The sequence below is a fragment of the Felis catus genome, chromosome A1 (assembly GCF_018350175.1).
Source record: "Felis catus isolate Fca126 chromosome A1, F.catus_Fca126_mat1.0, whole genome shotgun sequence".
In the NCBI taxonomy this organism is placed as follows: Eukaryota; Metazoa; Chordata; class Mammalia; order Carnivora; family Felidae; genus Felis; species Felis catus.
In genome coordinates, this window is record NC_058368.1 from 27,637,840 (window position 1) to 27,656,687 (window position 18,848).

The window sequence follows — 18,848 nt, forward strand, 5'->3', positions numbered from 1 at the left end:
TGGTATATTTCTTACTAATTGTATTTAAAGCCCAGCTCTTAAGCCACTTATTCTCTGAGGCTCCTCCTTATGCTCTCAGCTTAAAATATTCTCTTTTTCTTTGAACTTCTTTAGCATATCACCTGTACTTCCCTAATAGCGTTCCTGTGATTTATCTTTCCTCTAAATATAACTTTTGGGGGAGTCAAGATCCATGGTTAGTTCACACCTGTAACTCTCAGAGGACCCACTATAGTGCCTTCACATCATAGGTGGTCAATAAATACTTGCAAAATGAATAATTGAATAAATATACAGTACTGGAAGGCTGTAATTAAAGACAAATTCCTCAGACTTTTCCTACGTCTTTTCAGCCTTTCCTCACAGGGCTCATTTTGCAAATCTTTAATCATTTTAGTAGCTCTCCAAGTTCTCATGCTTCACTTATAGGGTCTCAGAGAGAACAGAGTTCTTTAACAAGTCCTAACCACTACTTTACAAAACACCATTTAGTAAATTCGATGGAGTTTCCGATCATTTCCCCATGGGATGGCAGTCAGTGTTTGATCTCAAAACATGTAAAGCACCTTACACAGGCAGAGTACTAAAGTCCTCTGAGGAAACAAGGGACAATGTGAATATAAATAGAAGCAGTTAAGAAAATCTCTACTAATTGCTCACAAATCCCACGTTACTGATGATGACACTTGAGTGAGGGAGGGGAGCCGGGGGACCTTAGGACTAATGAACAAAAATCTTACACTGTGTAACTACCACAGAGAAAGGAGGAAAATAAGCAAAGTGTTCCTTTAAAAGATAATAAACAGATAGATTATTAATATTTTATTATTATATACCTTAATATTGAAATAAATGATTGTGGTCAATACATGTACGGAAACTGTGAAGGTCGTGGCTTAGATTAATTTGCAGGCCTTTCTTGCTTTAAATTCCCCCTTCTCTTCCTTCAGAGTGCTTCTTGGGCATCAATCAATGTTTGGTGGTTGCTTCCAGCAAGTCTTTTGCTTCATTTATTTTGGTTGCTAAGTAAGGAGATCCACCTAGGAGGACAAAGAAAAAACAAATGGATTAAAACTTCATCACTGACATTTTTAAAAGTCTCAAATAAAGAAAAACACTCGTAATTGGAATCCTCTGATATTTTCCCACACATTCATCCTGTTGACAAATTATTTTTAAGCTAAGTAGAAATCATAACAGCATAAATTAAATTTGTTTAGTGAAGCACTACAGATACCCAACAATCAAAGATAACCTCTGAGGAAAATAATGAAAGAAAGCTATGATCAGGAATAATTTGAACACTCAAACATTTCATTGGTCAGACACTGCCATTCAAATATTTGATCACAGAATTTTCTGAAATTAAGTGGATGGTTAGGTAAATAAAATAATGGTCTCTGTTCAAGACTTTTTTTCTGTAAAGAGAAGAATATTCATCTATGAAGGAGGGTATCTTTCTGAAGGAGGTAAAGCAATCCACAGGAACTTTCAGAGATGTATCAAACCATACATGTCCACAAAAATGAAAAACATGTTAGAAAATCAACTATGTACTATCCAATCCTAAAAATCATATTTACTAATGTAGATGAATGAACTAATAAATGAGTGGTAATAAAAATAATGTTTAAAGGAAATGCTCTCTGTTCTCCAAAATAATCCTATTAGGATACTTATGTATACTTGAGTAGTCTTAGATTCACTGTACCCTAAAAGAAAATTACATCAGTTCTTTTTTTTAGAATTCTTTCTAATGCAAATAGTAAGAAGGAAATTGAGCTGATTTTCAAACTCAGAATCATTATAAATCACAAACAGAACCTAACTGACATACAAAAATACTAGCCCCAAACAGTCACATTAGGCTATTTAAGCATTATATGCCTTCTCATTTCTACCCCTGAACATTTTTACTGCTTAACGCTTGAGCTAACAATCATATTATGGTTCACCTATCTCTCTGTGTTTGTTTTTATTTTTTTACTCTCCCCTTGAGTACAAACCATCTATGGCTTTTGAAAACCTCATAAGACCTCACTAGCTTACAAAAAAACAAAATACACCTAGATAGCATTGGTGTGTAAATTGTCCAGGTTTTATCCAAGCCTTTCATTAATATGGTACCACCCACTTTACATAGGAATAAAAAAGCAGGGAAACAAATCAACAAACATGGTTATAGCAGAAAGGGCAATGCCGGAGGAAGCTATATTTAGCTTTTTGCCCTTGAGGATAATACTGACATTTTTACATCAAGATTTGAACTGCTATAAACACTTATGGAATATATCAAGGAGTGTCCTTGAATATACAGTAAGAATTACAAGCAACGTTGATGAAAGTTTCCATATGCACTTGGTTATGAAATAAACTGATTTCATGATTATCTTTGAAAATGATCTTAACTTAGGTAATGTCAATCTTGGAAAGCTGTTTAAATGTTTAGAGTTACCAAGGCAATGCCAGGCATTCTGCATGTCCTCAACAAATATTAAAATATTAATTGAATTCAAATATAACCTGTAATTGATTGATATGCACTCTGGATATTGAAATCGTAACATGCTCATTTAGCAATTAGCAGACAGAAAAAAGCCCACACTGGGCTCTGCACAGGGCGTGGAGCCTACTTAAAAACAAATTGAAACTTTCCCCTTATCTCACACCATATACAAAAATTGATTCCAGTTTATTACAAATACAATTATGTCAGGTAAAAGATTTCAGAAATTATCTTCATGACCTTGAGACAGGCAAAAATTTCGTAAACAGAGAAAAAATGCACTAGGTATAAAGGAAAAATCTGACAAACTGGACTTTATTAACATTGATATTTTTTTCTTAAGTTTATTTAATTATTTTGAGAGAGAGAGAATGTGTGCAGGTGTGCATGAGTTGGGGAGGGACAGAGAGAGAGGGAAAGAGAGAATCCCAAGCAGGCTCTGTGGTGTCAGTGCAGAGCCTGACATGGGGCTCAATCTCACAAACCAGGAGATCATGACCTGAGCTGCAATCAAGAGTCAGATGCTTAGCCAACTGAACCACCCACACACCCCTAAAATTAAGAATTTCTGTTCAATGAATGGACACCATTAAGAGGCAAAAGCAAGACACAGAGAGAAGATATTTACAACACAAAAGACTCATGTCTAGAATGTTAGAATATATAATGTTCTCAAACGTCAATAAGAAAAGGAGACAACACAACAAAAAATGAATAAATGGAGAATATATATTCGTACCATGGAATACTATACAGCAATACAAATGAATGAATCATTTCTATAACATTCACTGCTACATAAATGAATCTCACAAAGATAATAAATGAAAGAAGATGAATACGGAAGACTGCACACTACAGGATTCCACTTACATGACATTCACAAAAAGGCAAAGCTAATCTATGGCTATAAAAGCCTGACAGTGGTCACCTCTGAAGAGTGGGGAATGACAGGAAAAGTACCTGAGGAGAGATTTGTACGGTTTTATTTCTTAATCTGGGTAATAGCTGCATAAATGAATTCATTTTGTGACAATTCATTGAGTTGTATACTTATCACCTATGTACTTTCATGAATGTATATTTCAATTTTGAAAAGCTTATTGAAAAATTTACTGAGGTATGTCGACCTCCTGCAGTCTGATGACACTACAAATTCATACTGTCCAAAAATCACTAGGTTCAACAAACCTATGATCAAGACCATGATGATGAGGGTAGTGACTAGGCGTTATTTGGTGTTTCCAATTCTATTTTCATAAATTAAAGAGTCTAAATCACAAAACAAAGTGTAGTAAGTTGCCCAACACCAGCCACAGAGTTCATATGAAGTGGAACCAGGATTCCTAGGAAGCCTGGCTCCTGAGCTGCCCATATTCTTCTTTTTTAAAAGATTTTAAAGTAATCTCTCTACCCAATGTGGGGTCAAACTGACAACCCCAAGATCAAGAGTCATACACTCCACTGACTGGGCCAGCCAGGTACCCCAAGATGGCAATCTTCTTGATCACCATACCACACCATTTTGTTTACAAGATTTCTTGGGTATTAAATTCCTATCGTATCGAACATGTGGTTGTTGTAGACCTTTTCTGCTTTCTTCAAGCCCATAATCCCATCCTAGGCCATCCCCTTCCTTCTAGAGAAGATTGAAATCATGAGTGTGATTTATCATTTGAAGTATATATCTATGTACCCATTAGATAATAAATACCTTGAAGAACAACCTTATATCTCTGTATTATCAACACAGCTCTGAGTACACCGATGGGGCTTGAGGTACTCTTTGTGGAGGAGTAGAAAAAGTGATGAGTTACTATCTATTATTTTCTTAAAAGTTTTTCTTTAAGTTTATTTATTTTGAGAGAAAGAGACAACAAGGGAGTGACAGAGAGAGGCAGAAAGAGAACCTCAAGCAACCTTCACATTGTCAGCATAGAGCTAGACACGGGGCTCAAACTCACCAACGTGTGAGATCATGACCTGAGCTGAAATCAAGAGTCAAACACTTAACTGACCAAGCCCATCCAGGCACCCCATATTATTTTTCTTGCATCAGGTACCAGCTTCATAGAAGAAAAACCACTCCAAAGACCCAAAGATACGGAAAACAGTAACAAGAGTGTCACGAGTAGGTGCTTTAAAAAATAAATGTCTGCAAAACAGCTGAGTAAGAAATCCTAACAAGTACAAAAGAAAATAAATATTCTATGATTAGTAAGTGTTTCAAAGTTAGGTATAATTATTAATAATTATATATAACTAATAATATTAGTTATAACTTAATAATTATACCTAATTAAGTAGAATAATTGTTACTAATGTGAGTTTCATAATTAGCACACCAATCTGAGGATTAAGAAAATACAAGTTCCCTTATATCCTTGGGCTTTCCTTAGGTAGATCTTTTCATGGGTTTTTACATATTCTTCAACCTTCATTAAAACTTATGAATGTCTACATTCCAAACCTGTAAGACAGAAGTAAAAAGTATTACCATCTGCTGATTTGAAGGATCCTTAAAGGCCACCCACAATTCTTAAAAGAAAGATGTTAAAATCATGTGGAGACAGATGGACTTCTGGCATGAGGAGTTCCACTGATCTGCTCCCCAGTGGAACTGGTGAAAACTATGTAAATAACCCCAGCCACTTAAAACCTCTGAAAATGGTCTTAAAAGCAAAAGTAAAAAAGAAACATCTATTCAGGAAAATCTATGACAATTCAGTAAGAAAGGCAGGAAACTGGTATTTGAACCAAAACAGCTTCCCTCCTCTCCTCTCGGCTCAGCCAGACCAACACTTCTGCTGGATTGATGCAGCCAGAAACACAGGGCTCCCCTCTCTCCCTACCTCCTGGACAAAGGGTTTTCTTTCTGGGAGGAGCATGATCTCCATTATTTCTCTTCCTTCCCCCAGCTGCCTGCTGCTGAGGCTAAGTGCTAAGCAAGTGATACAGAAGCTCTACCTTAAGTGTGGCTCCTTTAGAATACTGGGCCTCAAGAGTCCTTCTCCAGTCCATAAAGCGTGGTGGTTCCACACAAGAGAGGCAAGCCAAGAAGACCTCAGGCTACTGCTCCCTGTGTTGCATGCTTAGATCCTACAGCGGGGGTTTCATTTGGAGAGAAGACTGCCATAGTTCCCAGTCTCAACTCCAGAGCCCTGGCAGATATTTTTCCTATGAAGTAAACAGGCCATGAAACAGAGAGCCCCAAACCTCTTTCCAAAGGAACTGACTTCATTTACAACAGAGCATGGAGGGTGCTCTCAAGGACAGTACAGGGAGGGACAGCAGAGGTTCTGAAAAGCAACTGGGAGAAGATTCATGAATCCAGTGAACATACACAGTGACTGTATGTTCACAGGACAGAAACAGGGAACAAACAGCAGAGAGGAGCCCTCCTGGGTTCAGAACAAACATCAGACACTGACTCCAGAAACCGTTTCATCAAAGGTGCAACTATTTGATTGTATTCATTCGTAGAGAAATTTGTGTCCCAGGGCATTGTTGAGAACAACTGAGCAACTGGTCAGCAATTAGTGGAGTTTACAATTGGGTGTGATCAAGAAAAGAGAGGAAGAGTGCCCGACCAATACCACTGTCATCCCACAGTGGCTGAGTTGCATACCCAAAACTATGCCACCTTGAGGAACAGTGTAAAAAGCTTAACAAGGGGAGGTGGGGGGGGGGGGGTGAGGGTATCGACTTCACTAAAATAATCCAGTTACTAAACAAATAAATAAAAATAATAAGCCCTCCCTGGGGTGGACAAATACCCTGAGCTGCTACAATACATAATCTAAAATGTTCAGTTTCCAACAAAATACTATGAGGCATACAAATTAACAGGTCATGACAGTATGACCCATACATACACAATGAAAAAGCAGCAACAGAAACTACCTGTGAAAATAATCAGATGTTGGATTTATAGGAAAAGATTCCCAAGAAGCCATTATACATCCACAGAACAAAATTGAAAAATCACTAGAGGTGCTCAAGAGTAGACTTGAACTGGCCTAAGAAAGAAGTAGTGAACTTGAAGATAGAGCAATTGAGATTTCTCAAGCCAAAGATCAAAAAGAAAAAAGAATGAGAAAAAAACAACAGTCTCAGACAAATGTGGGACATCATTAAAACCACAAATATACATGTAATGTGAGTACCAGAAGATGAGGGGAAAGAAAATGAAAAAAAAAAAAAAATCTTTAAAAAAAATATGGTTAAAAATGTCCAAAGTTTCCTGAAAAACAATAACCTACTCACCGAAAGAGCTCACCAAACTCCAAGAAGGATAAATAAAAAGAGATCTAAACACAGACACATCACAGTAAAAATGCTGAAAGTCAAAGGCAAGGAGAAAATCTATAAAGCAGTGTTAAATTAAGTAAGGTGGCCATTGTACGGAAGTGGCTTTTATGCCTTAGTAGCCTACATAACCAAACCAAAACCTAAGCCTGTAAATCCCTCAACATTAAGAAATTGAAACCTGAGGGCAACTAATCGCCAACAGCCAACCAGACTCTTCCAAATAAAGCAAATGCTTATTAAGCTGTAGTCAATCAAACAATTTCTTTGTTTTGCTTCTGCCTCTTCTCTATACAAGTATTTCCCCTAGCTCCTGTCAGTGGCGTGTTCCTAACCAATTGCAGTTTGGTGCTACCCAATTCAAACAGATTTTTGCTCAAATAAACCTTTTTAATATGCCTAGGTTTATCTGTTAATTTTTTTTTAACGTTTATTTATTTTTGAGATAGAGAGAGACAGAGCATGAACGGGGGAGGGTCAGAGAGAGAGGGAGACACGGAACCTGAAGCAGGCTCCAGGCTCTGAGCTGTCAGCACAGAGCCCAACGCGGGGCTCGAACTCATGGACCGCGAGATCATGACCTGAGCCGAAGTCGCCCGCCTAGGTTTATCTTTTAAAAGTAGCAACAGGAAAACAATGTGTCACTTATTTAAAAAACCCTCCAATAAGACTGATAGCTGACGTAACAGAAACAATGGTGGCCAGAAGCAGTGGGATACATAATCAAAGTCCTCAAAGAAAAAAACGGTAGGCCAAGAATCCTAAATTCAGCAAGGCCTTCATTCAGAAACGAAGGCAAAACAAACGCTATCCCATATACACAAACCTGAAAGAATTTGTTGTTAGCAGACCACTTGAGAAGAAATACTAGAGGAATTTCTTTAGGCTGCGAGCAAATGACCATAGACAGCAATCTAAATTCACACACACAAAGAACACTAGGTAAAGATCACCATAATTATAGAAGACAATATAAACACATATTTTTCTTTCTTCTCTTAATTCACTGAAAAGGCAATGAATGGTAGAAGATAATACATACAGAATGTATTGTTGAACCTATAACATTTAGAAACACATGCAAAATATATTTGCTAGTAATAGTACAAAGGAGGTCTGTGGGAACAAAGCTAATATGGACTAAGGAAATAACAGGAGATGATAAAGTAGTAATACTAAGTGTACTGTTGGGTTTGTAACATTAGTAGATATAATATGTGTAACAATAATACCACAAAAAGGGTACACAAGGAATAGAGCTATGTAAGACTAATGTTTCTAAATATTAGTGGAATCTAGTACAAATATGAAACAGAGTCTGATAAAGGAAGGGTATGTATGAGAAACCCTACAGCAATCACTTTTTAAAAACCTCAGAAACAGTGAAAAAATAATTAATGAAATTAAAATGCTAGAAAATATTCACTCCACATAAAAGAAAATAGTAAAGGAGGAACAGAGGAGTAAAAAAAAAAAAAGACATGAGACATAGAAAACAAAAAGTAAATCAGACATAAATCCAACTATATTATTAGTAATAATACATGTGAATGGGTTAAACAATTCAATTAATCAAAATGTTGTCAGATTTTGTTTAAAAAGAACATGACCCAACTATATGCTGTTTGCCAGAGACACAAAAACACAGATTGAAAGTAAAAGGATGCAAAAAGATATATCATGAAAAAACCAACCATAGAAAAGCTAGAGTGCGTATTCTCAAAATAGACTTTAAAAATGTAAACGAGATTTTTAAAAGGAACACCTAACAGGATCAAATTCATTAAGAGGATACAACAATTATAAACATGTATGCATCTAACAACAGAGGACCAAAATATATGAAACAGAAACTAACAGCATGAAGAAAGAAGCAGATAATTCAACAACAAAATTTAATGCCCCACTTTCAATAATGGATATAACAACTAGAAAAAAGATCAAGAAAACAGAAGAATTGCACAACACTTATACCAACTAGATCTAACAGACATCTACAGAACAAAACACTCCGCCCCCCAAAAAGCAGAATATACATTCTTCTCAAGTGCACATGGAACATTCTCCAGGAGAGACCATATGCTAGGCCATTAAACAAACCTCAATAGGCTAAAAGGATAGAAATAATCACATTATGTTTTCCAAACACAATGGTATGAAACTAGAAATCAATAAGGACAGATTTAGGAAATAAATATGTGGAAATTAAACAACATACTCTTGAACAATCAATGAGTCAAATGAGTCAAAAAAGGGAAATTAGAAAGTACGTGAAGATAAATGAAAATGAAGACACAACATACTCAAACTTATGGAGCACAACTAAAGCAGTGCTTACGAGGCAATTATAGCTATAAATGCCTATGTTAAAAAAAGAAAATCTTAAATCAACGACCTAACCTTCAACCTTAAGACAATGTAAGGAGAAGAATAAACTAAACCCAAAGCAATTATAAGGAAGAAAACAGTAAAAATTAAAACAGAAATTAATGAAAGAGAATAGAAAAAAAAGAATTACAGAAAAATCAATGAACCCAAAAGCTGGTTCTTTGAAAGGAAACCTTTAACTTGTTGATCAGCAATAAAAACCTTTTTCTTGTTCGACCAAGAAAAAGAGAACAGATTCAAATTATTGGAATTAGAAACCAGTATTACTATCAACCTTAGAGAAATAAAAAAAGGTTATAAAAGAATACTATGAACAGTTGCATTTCAACAAATTGGATTACTTAGATAAAATGGACGAATTCCTTGGAGGACACAAATTACTGAAACCTGACTCAAGAAGGAATAGACAATCGAATAGACCTATAACAACTTAAGAGATTGAATCAGTAATCAAAAAACTATGCACAAAGAAAAGCCCAGGCCTAGACGGTTTATAGAAGAGGAGGAAACACTTCCTAACTCATTTATAAGGCCCACATTATCTTGACACTAAAACCAAAGACATCACAATAAAACTACAGATCTATATTTCTTATGAATATGTATTCCAAAAACCCAAGAAAATACTAGCAAACTGAATATAGCAACATATTAAAAAAATTATATGCTAGACCAGGTGAAATTTATCCCAGGGATCTGAGGTTGGTTTAACAACTGAAAATCAATTAATGGAATCCATTACATCTATAGAATAAAAAACAAAAATAGAAGGGAATTTCCTAACCTGATAAAGGGCATCCATTAAAAAAACCTACAGATAATACCATACTAATGTGGTAAAGACTGGATGTTTTTCCCTAAGATCAGAAACAAGACAAAAATGTCTGTTCTCACAACTTTTCAATGTATATAAATATATATATTCAAACATCAATAAGTACATTAAACATAAAAGAACTAAATACTTGTATTGAAAGTCAAAACCTGTTAGATCTCATTAAAAAACTAAAACCTGCTGCTTAGAAGCGTCAAACTTCAAGAGTTAAAAAAGGCTGAAAGAAAAAGACAGGAAAGGATATACCATGTAAACGCTAACCAAAAGAAAGCTGGGGAAGCTACAGTTTCAAATAAAGCAGACTTTATGGCAAGAAGCAATACTAGATATAAAGAAGGATATTTCAAAATGAGGAGTCAACCCACAAGGAAAACATAACAACTCTAAATTATCTGTCCCCAAGTTATATAACCATACCATCACAGTAAGTGAAGCAAAACAAAACCTAAATGGAGATATATACCTCATATATCTTTAATACTGAATTCAAGAATTACAGACTATACAATGTGTTCACAGATTACTTACCAAAAATTAACCATATATATGCTGGATCATAAAGTAAGGTTCAAACAACTTCTAAAGAACTTCTAAAACAACTAAACTTCTAAACAACTTCTAAAGAAACCAGAGTAGGGGCGCCTGGGTGGCGCAGTCGGTTAAGCGTCCGACTTCAGCCAGGTCACGATCTCGCGGTCCGCGAGTTCGAGCCCCGCGTCGGGCTCTGGGCTGATGGCTCAGAGCCTGGAGCCTGTTTCCGATTCTGTGTCTCCCTCTCTCTCTGCCCCTCCCCTGTTCGTGCTCTGTCTCTCTCTGTCCCAAAAATAAATAAAAACGTTGAAAAAAAAATTAAAAAAAAAAAAAAAAAAGAAACCAGAGTATCATAAAGTAAGGTTCAAACAACTTCCAAAGAACTTCTAAAACAACTAAAACTTCTAAACAACTTCTAAAGAAACCAGAGTATGTTCTCTTCCCAAGTGGAATGAAGACAGAAGTCACTAACACAGATAACTAGAAAATATTCGGTCACTAGGAAATTAGGCAATATATGTTAACACATGAGTGAAAGAAAAAAACTTTGAACTAATGGTAGCTAAAACCAATGACCTGAATATTCAGTTTAAAAAACAGAAAAAGAACAGCAGGGTGCCTGCGTGGCTCAGTGGGTTAAGCATATGACTTTGGCTCAGGTCGTGGTCTCATGGTCTATGGGTGTGGGTCCCGTGTCAAGGCTCTGCACTGATAGTGCAGAGCCTTCTTGGGATTCCCTCTCCCTCTCCCTCTCTCTCCCTCTCTCTCTCTCTCTCTCTGCCCCTCCCCTGCTTGCTCTCTCTCAAAATAAATAAACTTAAAAAAAAAAAAAGGAAAAAGAAAACGAACAGCAAATTAAAACCAAAGTTAGAAGAAATAAAAATAACAATTCATGATACAGAAAATTAACTTACAAATGCAGAATAACAAAATACGACCATAAGTTTTTAAAAGACTAATACACATATATTGACCTTTAGCATGACCCGTCAAGAGAACAAAGGGGATGATACCAATGAACAAATTACGTTAACACTGAGAATGAAAAAGTAGTGAAAACCACAGCTACTACAAACATTAAAAAGGTATTAAGGGCAGGGGTGCCTGGGTGGCTCAGTCAGCTGAGTGTCTGACTCTTCATTTCTCTCAGGTATGATCTCACCGTTTGTGAGTTGGGCCCTGAGCTGATAGTGCTGAGCCTGCTTGGGATTCTCTCTCTCTCTCTGCCCCTCCCTCGCTCTCATTCTCTTGTTCTCTCAAAATAAATAAATAAACTTTAAAAGACAAAAAAAGGTAACAAGGGGATATTATAAACAACCTTGTACCAATCTGAAATTTTAGGTGAACTGGAAAAATTCCTATAAAAAAGTTACCCAAAACTAGGGATAAGGAGAAACAGAAAATCTGAAGAGGTGTGTATTTTTTAAATGCTGAATCTGTAATTTTAAACCTTCCCACAAAGAAGTCTCCAAGCCCAGATGGCTTCATTGGTGAATTCTTACAAATATTAAAACAAGAAGTAACACATCTTACACAAACTCGTTCAGAGAACAAAGGAGAACACTGCCAATTCCTTTAAGAGGCTAGAGTGACCCTGAAAGCAAAATCTATTAACTTTCTAAAAAAGCAAAACTACAGGCTAATTTTTCTCACAAACAGAGGCACATTTTTCCTTTTAAATACCTTAAGTACTATTTATGCCTTATTTAAGACATCTTTACCTACTCTGTGTTTTGAAATATAGAGATGTATTGCTGTTTCATATCACACATTTACATTAAAATCCATTAAGAATTAACTTTCTATACGATGCGAGATGGAGTCAACATGCATTTTTTTCATATGGGTGTACGGACACTTTGGTGCCACTGCCTTTACTGGTGCTAAGGCACTAGCAGTTTACACACCAATGATGTTTTTGCAACATCATTACAAATGTCCACGCAGGAAAAGGGAAACAGTTTCACCTAAGAGCTCCTGAAAGGGTCTCAGGAACCCCTGGAGGCCCACAGAGCCCACCTTGCTAAGGCTGCTATATATCAGTGAGAATGAACACACTATTGCTTCACATTACAATATGGATAATTCTCACAAGGATAAATACTGAACGAAAGCAGCCAGGTGCAAATGACTACACACATTCAAAAGAGGCAAGACGAATTTGTGATACTATGAATCAAGACAGTGGTTCTTTTTAAGAGTGAAGCAGAACTGGAAGGGCTCATGAAGGGGTGTCAGGGGTGTGGTGATGTTCTAGTTTTTGACATAGGGGATGGTTATACAGGTGTGTTTGTAAAAATTTATGTAGATATATACTTATGATGTGTGCACTTTTCTGCTTGTATACTTCAAAACAAAGTATATTTAAAAAAAGAAAAAGAAGCAGAGATTGAGGAGAAAAATTTCTTAAGAAGTAAATTACATCACTCTACTGCTTAAAGGCTGACAGAAACTTCCCACTGTGTTTAGAATCAAGTATTACACACCACCTACAGCATTTCATTATCATAAAGCACACCTGCAGTTTTCAAAATGTGGACACCACCTCGTCTCCTGCTCTCTCTCCCCCTGCATATTACACCCCTATCATTCTAGTCTTCTTTCAAGTAATTAAACACCCCTAGAGCTTTTGCTTATGCTAGTTCCCTGGCCTCGCAAGCATTCTTCACACAGCTGGCTTCTTTTCATCCTTCAGGTCTCCTCACGGAGGCCTTCCCAGTCACTGTATGTAAAGCTGCCTCTTTCTCACACCCTTTACTACACTAACCACAACGTGAAATAGGTTTACTTCTTTTTTGTCTGTCTCTCCAGTAGAATTCATGCTCCATGAAGCCAAAGATCCAGTTGTCCTGTTTTACAGTTAAAGCCCCAAGATTTACCACATCTAGCACATTACAGAAGTTAAATAAATACCTTCTGAATGACTGAAAGAATAGTTACAGATGGTTTCATATAAATCACTAAGTATGTAAAATATTTCATATGATCATTATGTATTATCAATCCCAATTCTATTTTACCTGTAAATTTTATTTGTATGCTTGCTTTTTATCCATTTTCTTATTCATTACTCATGAAAAAAAAAGTTCAAGTGTCAGCTATTCAGACTATAAAGATGAATAACCCATGTTCTTTTTGTTTTAAAGATCACATCATCTATTTACCAAGGAAAATCAATGTGGATAAAACAAAATCATACATTTACTAAAAAAGTTATTAACTCAAATACAAAGCCTTAAATCTAATTAAAATTGTTGAAATAAGGGGAAGAAAAGATGAGCCCTTTGAAACAAGTATGAGTCTAGTACATCTATCAAAAAAGGAAATCAAGCTCATTAAGCACCACTCTTTCTTAGTGAATCCATTTTGACTCTTGGTGATCATGTCTTTCTTTTTATGAATGTCTGCAGTACATCTTCTAAGTGTAACATATTGTAATAAATTGTAATATCTTATTACTAGGGCTATGTGTCAAATTTAGCTTCTTCTACAATGAGAGTAATTAGGGGAAATCCATTCAGTGGTATACTTTGATTTGTCTGTAGCCCCAATATTTAATTTTTACTGAAACACTGTGAAAGAAGAGTGAAAGTACTGTATGTTTATTGAAAGAGGGCATAAATGAGAAAAGACGGAGAATCTCTGCTGCAGGCAGGTAAACTGCAGCTAAATGTAAGAACTTTCTAGTAGTTAGAGCTGCCTACCCACAGGCTGCTTGTAAAGCGGAAAGCTCTCCATCACTAAAAATCTTTCAGGAGAGCTAACAGGCCATTTTCCCCAGGATGAGCAGAAACAGTCCTGACTTAGGAGGCAACATTGATCAGATCAGTGTCTTTCAAACTATGGTAAACAAGCACCTTTTAAAATATTTCCAATTTGTAGTGGACCGATACTTTCACAAATTACAAAAGTATCACACATTTGGATGTCACCACAATGTCAAATTGCTAGAGGCTTCTAAATGCTTACTTTGATTTTTGTTTGAAACCCACTGCATACAGGTGACAAGCCGGCCTGCATGCACGAGCAAACTATCCTCTGAGTAGCACTGGATTAGAGAGTTTGTAAGCAATCGTTGAGGTTCTACAGTTTTTCAAATTTACCTAGTCTGTCTTCCTTTCTATATTCATTCATTAGGCATAATATCAAACTACTTATTTCCAAACATCTAGCCTCTCCAGCAATTTCAAAAAAACATAATCTAATCTGAATACATTAGATCAACTGAGATCTTATCTCCCTAAATTGAATAGCAAAATTTACTTTTTACCAAAGCACATCTGAATGCTTATTTAAAACTGGTTACAAAAAATGTATTTTCAGCCATTACCACACCTACTTTTCTGGTGTCACTTTCTTTGCATAAGCTGATAATGAAATGTGTGACAAATTATAGTTGATCACACATCTGAAGTTCTAACTTTGTTTTACTAGCTGGCAGTAAAAGTGACTTAGGGATAAAGTGGGGGTACATTCATGAATTTCAGAAGCATGGAGTAACGGATTTAAATTTTTTCAACTACCTATGTAACAGTCAGTGCTGATCTGGCCAAAGCAATATGGTGAAGAATTAGAAAAAGAGGAGACAGGGGCACCTGGGTGGCTCAGTCGGTTAAGCGTCCGACTTCGGCTCAGGTCACGATCTCGCGGTATGTGAGTTTGAGCCCCGCGTCGGGCTCTGTGCTGACCGCTCAGAGCCTGGAGCCTGTTTCAGATTCTGTGTCTCCCTCTCTCTCTGGCCCTCCCCCATTCATGCTCTGTCTCTCTCTGTCTCAAAAATAAATAAATGTTAAAAAAAAAATTTATAAAAAAAGAAAGAAAAAGAGGAGACAAAATTAACAGTTGCCCATTCTCATATTTCCCCCAATACTTCTGGCTTTCTCTCTCTGAGGACAGTGAGGCATTTTTGTTTAAAATCTGTTATCTTCTTCTCATTCAGAACAAAACAAAACAAAAAAATAAAATAAAACAACCTTCCTTCTCAAGAGACAATTTCAGGATTTATGGACTATTATCTCCCAACTCCATCATCTATGAATATTCTCCCTTCAGTAATTCCAGTATTCCTTAATTCACCCTACTTGTACTAGAGCAGTTCTTTTTTATGTTTATTTATTTGAGACAGAGAGAGAATGTATGTGCATGTATGCAGAAGAGGGTCGGGGGTGGGGGGTGGTACAGAGGATACAAAGCAGGCTCTGTGCTGACAGCACAGAGCCCGATGTGGGGCTTAAACTCAGAAATTGTGAGATCATGACCTGAGCCAAAGTCAGACGCTTAACCAAGTAAGCCACCCAGGTGTCCCTAGAACAGGAGTTCTTAACTGTGAGCATATAGCTGGGTGTTGAGGTCTATGAACTCTCTGAAACTCCAAATGTTTTTTCAAAATTGTGGGTGAATGAGCAATTATATGGACAAAATGTACACAGTTGCCAACATATTCTTAAAGGGTACAATAATCCAAAATGATTAAAAGTATCTTTCTTAAAAATGTGATCTGGGGGCACCTGGGTGGCTCAGTCGGTTAAGCGTCCAACTCTTGATTTCAGCTCAGGTCATGATCTCACGGTTTGTGAGTGTGAGCCCCACATCAGGCTCTGTGCTGACAGCATGGAGCCTACTTGGGATTCTCTTTCTCTCCCTCTCTCTGCCTCTCCCCATTCTGTCTTTCTCTCAAAAATGAATAAACTTAAAAAAAAAAAAAGTGATCCGAATAGAAACACAGAGTACAAGGGCACCTGGGTGGCTCAGTCGGTTAAACGTCTGACTTCAGCTCAGGTCATGATCTCACAGTTTGTGGGTTCGAGCCCTGTGTTGGGCTCTGTGCTGACAGTTCAGAGCCTGGAGCCTGCCTTGGATTCTGTGTCTCCCTCTCTCTCTGCTCCTCCCTCATTCATGCTCTGTCTCTATCCCTCAAAAATAAATAAAAGTTAAAAAAAGAAAGAAAGAAAAATACAGACTACAGGTTTTTCATTAATTGAATAGGTATATAAAGATATTACATTCTATAACCAAAAGGACTTTAGAAATAAATCCCTTCATCTTCCAGAACATAAAATTGACATTTGGAGAGTTTAAGGAAGTGTTCAAGGCCATATTGCTGGCTGGAAGGCAGAAGCCAGAGAAAAACGCCAGCCTCCTGCTTCCAGGTCCCTTCCCTAACATCCTGCCTCCTACACAGGGCCAGACAGGATTATCAGTAAGCATGCTACAGGCAATCAACAATCCCACCTCTGATAAATATATGACCTCAACACAAATCAAGTAATTTTTTGAATACTACTGTATAAGATACACATTTTCTTTTTTCTTTCACTACAGGTATCTGAAAATAGATGTTCTCTTAGATCCATTTTAGAACTGGTTTCCTTGCCAGTAGGCACCGTCAACAACTTGTCAATCGTCTGAAAGACCTGAGTGCCTGATCCCACTGCAATCAATCAGAGAAGGGCACACACTTGACCTGGAAGGGACAAAGGATGTTTAGGAGAAAGAGGGCTTTAAGGAGGCACTTTAAACACATTTCTGCCTGAGTCAATTACTCAGAAACCCCACAATACAAAGTAATAGTTGAGTAGATCTTTCAGTAACTGTTAAAGCTATTTGGAAATTTTAAGTAAAACCTCTTTTCAAAGTTTATTTTCTGTTTATTCATACTAAAGAGTAGCAAATGCAAAAATCAATGATGACGTTTAGTGAAAAGAATTTTTATAGGAAATAATTAAGTAAGAAAACTCAAAAAGAATGCCCTACTTTGGTGTGAGTTAGGATGTGCAGAAATCCAAAATTTGTTTTTAATTTTTTTCAAAATAATTAGAAAACTGAAATCCTGTAAATAAGAATCCAAAAAACCCTTCACTCCCCCCCACCACCCTTGACTTCTGAAATACAGTGCAACTTTCTACCATCTGTTATTTTAGAGAAGAAACAGTAATGAACATATGGGCTTTCTCTCTCAAGCAGCTGTAGTGTAGTTAAAGTTATAATAATTGTCTTTCTGTAAGATAAATTTACATTAAAAACCTGGCCAGTTAAAAACAAATGGCTCAGCCTCAGAGCCTTCCAGAATAAAATTAAGAAATACAGAATTATCTATGACATATTACAGAGATTTAGAGGATATCCTCTAAATCTTATGTTTTTATGTTTAAGGTTAAACCAACATAACTCATGATGCCCAAATCAGTTTATACAGAGTCTACAATTCATGTTTTCTCTTTCCCAATCAAAATGCTAGGAGCCTCAAACAGTAGTTAGGTACACATACATAAAAATCAGTAACTAAATTCTTGAAAGCTTATGATATAAACCCACCACTTCTGTGGGTCAATGAACTCTAACCCAAAAGCATATTTATTTATAAGAAAAATCACAATACATGTGGCACATAATCTTCCATTTCAAATATATGTATGTGTGTGTGTGGGTGTATGTGTATACATATATCACTTATAATGAGTTTAAGTAAACTGAAAAGAAATTCAGAGCAGATTCACATCCACATATTTTGAAAATTAGGAATTTTGCCTACCTTTATCTGGGTGATTCAAAATCATAATTCTCCTATGAGCTGTTCTAATCTTGGCCTTGCCAGCAGATGGGCTGTAAAAAGAAATTAAAGTGCTTATAATAAATAGTGTCAAATGCAGAGTATAAATTAACAGTTTATATGGGTTTTAAGGAATTAAAAACTAATGAGAATTTCACCATCTTGTGGATAAATATGAAATTACAGCTTGTCCCTTAATTTTACTAACTATCAAAATAAACCATTGATTCAATGTCACATGCATTTTTCCTCCTTTGTAATGCCAATCTCTATTCTTAATCACTTTAAAAAATAAAACACAATATATAGGGTAGGACAGTCACAGTCTATAGATTATACTCAGTTTGAAAACTTATGCTTCAAGTTATTTGAGGAGAAGGTATTTTATATAGTGTGTAATAGACACATATTCAGACTCCAGAGCTCCTAGACTACCAGATTTTAATCCCATTCCTATTTAGGATAGGGGTAACCTTGGTGAAATTTTTTAACCTCCCCATACTTCAGTTTTCTCATTGTAAAACAGGGCTCAGAAAGACATATTCCTCACAGAGCAACTGTAAGGACTGAATCAGTTAAAGCCAACAAAGTGCTAGATCAAGTGTTCCAAACTAGTTAGCTTTTATTATTATTACATTTCAACAGAGCATCTCAAAACTCTTCATAACTCATAATTTTTTAATATAATTTATTATTAAATTGGTTTCCATACAACACCCAGTGCTCATCCC

General features: G+C 36.3%; 1 protein-coding gene across 1 annotated transcript in view; it reads right to left on the minus strand.

The window, feature by feature from the left end:
* Nucleotides 1-807: 807 nt before the first annotated feature.
* The window catches only part of DNAJC15 (DnaJ heat shock protein family (Hsp40) member C15), a 70,464-nt gene continuing 52,423 nt past the window's right edge, over nucleotides 808-18,848 (minus strand). Inside the window, exons 5-6 of the mRNA XM_003980414.6 lie at nucleotides 18,100-18,170; nucleotides 808-1,040 (exon numbers count right to left, since the gene is read on the minus strand). Coding sequence (XP_003980463.1) covers nucleotides 970-1,040; nucleotides 18,100-18,170 — 142 coding nt within the window. The 3' untranslated portion in view covers nucleotides 808-969. The remainder of the gene's footprint in view (nucleotides 1,041-18,099; nucleotides 18,171-18,848) is intronic.